Raw genomic sequence first — 2,552 nt, 5'->3', positions numbered from 1 at the left:
CGCGTGTCCTTGCCCCCGCAGGGCCCCCGGGCGGGCTGTGAGCGCGGCCGGCGCTGGCGGTGGCGGTGCGGGTGCCGGCCGCCCGCCGCGCCGCACGGAGCATGCCTCTGAGCCCCGCCGGCAGCCAGCATGAGAGCCCCGAGTCGCCGCCGCCGGAGCCGCCGCCGGAGCGCCAGCCCCGCGCCGCCGCCGGGGAGCCGAGCGCCGGCCTGCGGGAGGAGACGCGGCTCGACCCGGCCCGGGGCCCCGCAGGGCCCCGCTCCCCCAAGCTGGCGGCCCCGGCGCGCATGGAGGAGCCCGCGCCCGGCGCCATCGTCGTCCGCATCGGCATCCCCGACCTGCAGCAGACGGTGAGTGCCCCACCGGCCGCGACCCGCGCCTCGATGCGCATCCCCGCGACCCGCTCCCCGAACCGCATCCCGAGCGGTGCCGGCCCCGCTCCGCCACAGCTCCCGCCCCGGCACCACCCGGCAAACTTCGCACCGCCGCGGGCGAGGGGCGACCGGCTACGGGCCCGGCGGGACGGGTCCCCATCGCCCCGCTCCCCCGTGCCGCTTCCCCGCTGTCCCGCTCTGCGCTGCCCCCGTCCCTGGTGCCCCCTTTCCGTTGCCCCAGCTCCCCATCGCTCCACTCCCCAGTGCCCCTTCCCCACTGCCCCGCTCGCCGCTATCCCCGTCCCCGGTGTCCCCATCGCCGCTGTCCCCATCTCGGGTGTCTCCAGCCCCGGTGCCCCCGGTGTCCCCTCCCGCTCCCCGCAGAGCCCGGCGCGGGCAGCCCCGGCGGCAGCGCTGCCTCCCCGGGGGGCTCGGGGCCCCGGTGCGGCCGCACCGGCCGGGATGGGGCTGTGTCCCGCTTCCAGGGGGACGGTGGGGCTGGGAACGGGGAGCGGGTGCGGCTCAGGAGGCGCCAGCACCAGCCTGGTACCGGTACCAGAACTGCGGCGGGACTGGCTCCAGCAGCGGCTGGGCCGGGCTGCGGGAGCTCGGAGCCCAGCGCTGGGGTGGGATGGTGGCCCGTGTGCGTGGGCTGTGCCCGGTGTGGGCTGTGGCGGGTGCTGAGTGCTCCGCTGTGCCGGACGGTGACACTGCGAGGTGTGACGTGCCGGGTCGTGGTGCCCGTGACACAGGTGGGACAGGCTGACGTGACCTCCCGGGAGCACGGGTGTGACCCAGGAGGGCGCAGGCTTTGTGAGGTGTTAGCCAGGGTGGCACATGTGGCACGGAGGGTGGTAGGACGGGTGGTCAGCGGGGGTCTGGCAGAGGGCAGCGATCCCCCCGGACACTGGGGGTCACCTGGCATTGGGTGCTTTATGGGGAGTAAGAGCTTGGAAACAGCCTGGTCAGCGCAGGGGAGGGTTGGCCGAAGGGCTGCGGTAACGGTGGCCCTAACGAAGAGCCCTCATTAGAGGAGCTCAGGGGGCAGTGCTTGGGGTGCGGGGCACAGGGAACCCGTGCTCCAGGAGGAGGAATTGTGGGCAGGAGAGGGGGAGCCCCCTTGGGATGAGGGGAGGAAGATGAGGCGACAGACTTGGAGCGGGCAGAGCGTTGCTGGGGGTGGAGGGGACTGAGGGAAACGAGAGCTACGCTATTTGGTTGGAAAGAGCTCTCTTTTTGGGGCCAGGCACGGGGGTCCTGAGGAAGGGGTCGCGGCGGGGAACAGAGGGCTTGCTGGAGGGCAGCGATGCTGGGGCCGAGGGCCAAGGCTTGGGGCCGAGGTGCTGCTCGCAGGCTGCTCTGCAGGCTGAGCTGCCGGGGAGCGGCAGAGACGGGCGAGGCAGCGCTGCCGCTGCTGTCGAAGAATCGGACAGACGCTGCTCTCGCTGCTCTAGCGGGGACTGACCTTGTGCTGCGGAAAGGGCTTTAACTCCGCTCGCTCCCCCCCAGTGCCCGCTGGGGTTGTGAACGGGGGGGCAGGGGGGCTGCCCCGTCCCCTGAGCGCCGGGTTAGCGCAGCACATCAGCACATCAGCTCCTCCTCTGCCACTCTGCGCACACCCCTCCCTGAGCTGGTGCTCCCATGGGTCTCATCCTGCCCCGGTCCTCACCCCAGATCCCGCAGCACGGGGGGCCGAGGGCTGTCGGAGAGGGCTCTGCCCGTGGCCCTGCTGTCCGGCTCTCTGCTTTGCTGTTCCCTGGGCACTGCCCCGCACCTCCCGCCCCTGCCTTGCTTTGTTTCGGGAGTGTCCGTGGGCAGCGGAGGAAGCAGCGGTGACTCCTTTTCTCCTGGAGAGCGGCAGTCGGGCTGAGGGCACGTTGTGACCTCCCCCCCCTCCCAACAAATCCTCTCTCTTAGGGGTCTTTTCCAACCCAAGGACCATCCCCAGAGCCAGAGCGGAGCCGCTCGGCTTTGCCAGACCGAAGATCCCCCGGAGGCAGCGGAGGGAATGGGGCACTTGAGGCAAAGCTGAGCATCTTTGCATGTGAATAGTAGGAATTTCCCTCCCACACCTCCCTTCCCCAGTGGTGCAACCCCCGTGGGCTGGGGGTGGGAGCCGCTGCAGAGACTGGGGGGCTTAGCGGGCTGTCTGGGCTGGGGATGCCGTTCCTCTCCCCC

The 2,552-nt window shown here is 71.7% G+C and overlaps 1 protein-coding gene across 1 annotated transcript in view; it reads left to right on the top strand.

The window, feature by feature from the left end:
* Positions 1 to 101: 101 nt before the first annotated feature.
* Positions 102 to 2,552, top strand: part of LOC114070638 (SH3 and multiple ankyrin repeat domains protein 3-like) — a gene marked incomplete at its 3' end in the record, with an annotated part of 74,029 nt that continues 71,578 nt past the window's right edge. Inside the window, exon 1 of the mRNA XM_027908165.1 lies at positions 102 to 350. Coding sequence (XP_027763966.1) covers positions 102 to 350 — 249 coding nt within the window. The remainder of the gene's footprint in view (positions 351 to 2,552) is intronic.

Source organism: Empidonax traillii, unplaced genomic scaffold, assembly GCF_003031625.1.
Source record: "Empidonax traillii isolate 1590-97213 ecotype Southwest subspecies unplaced genomic scaffold, ASM303162v1 scaffold1634:size97100, whole genome shotgun sequence".
Lineage (NCBI taxonomy): Eukaryota > Metazoa > Chordata > Aves > Passeriformes > Tyrannidae > Empidonax > Empidonax traillii.
This window is presented reverse-complemented; position numbering and strand designations above follow the sequence as displayed.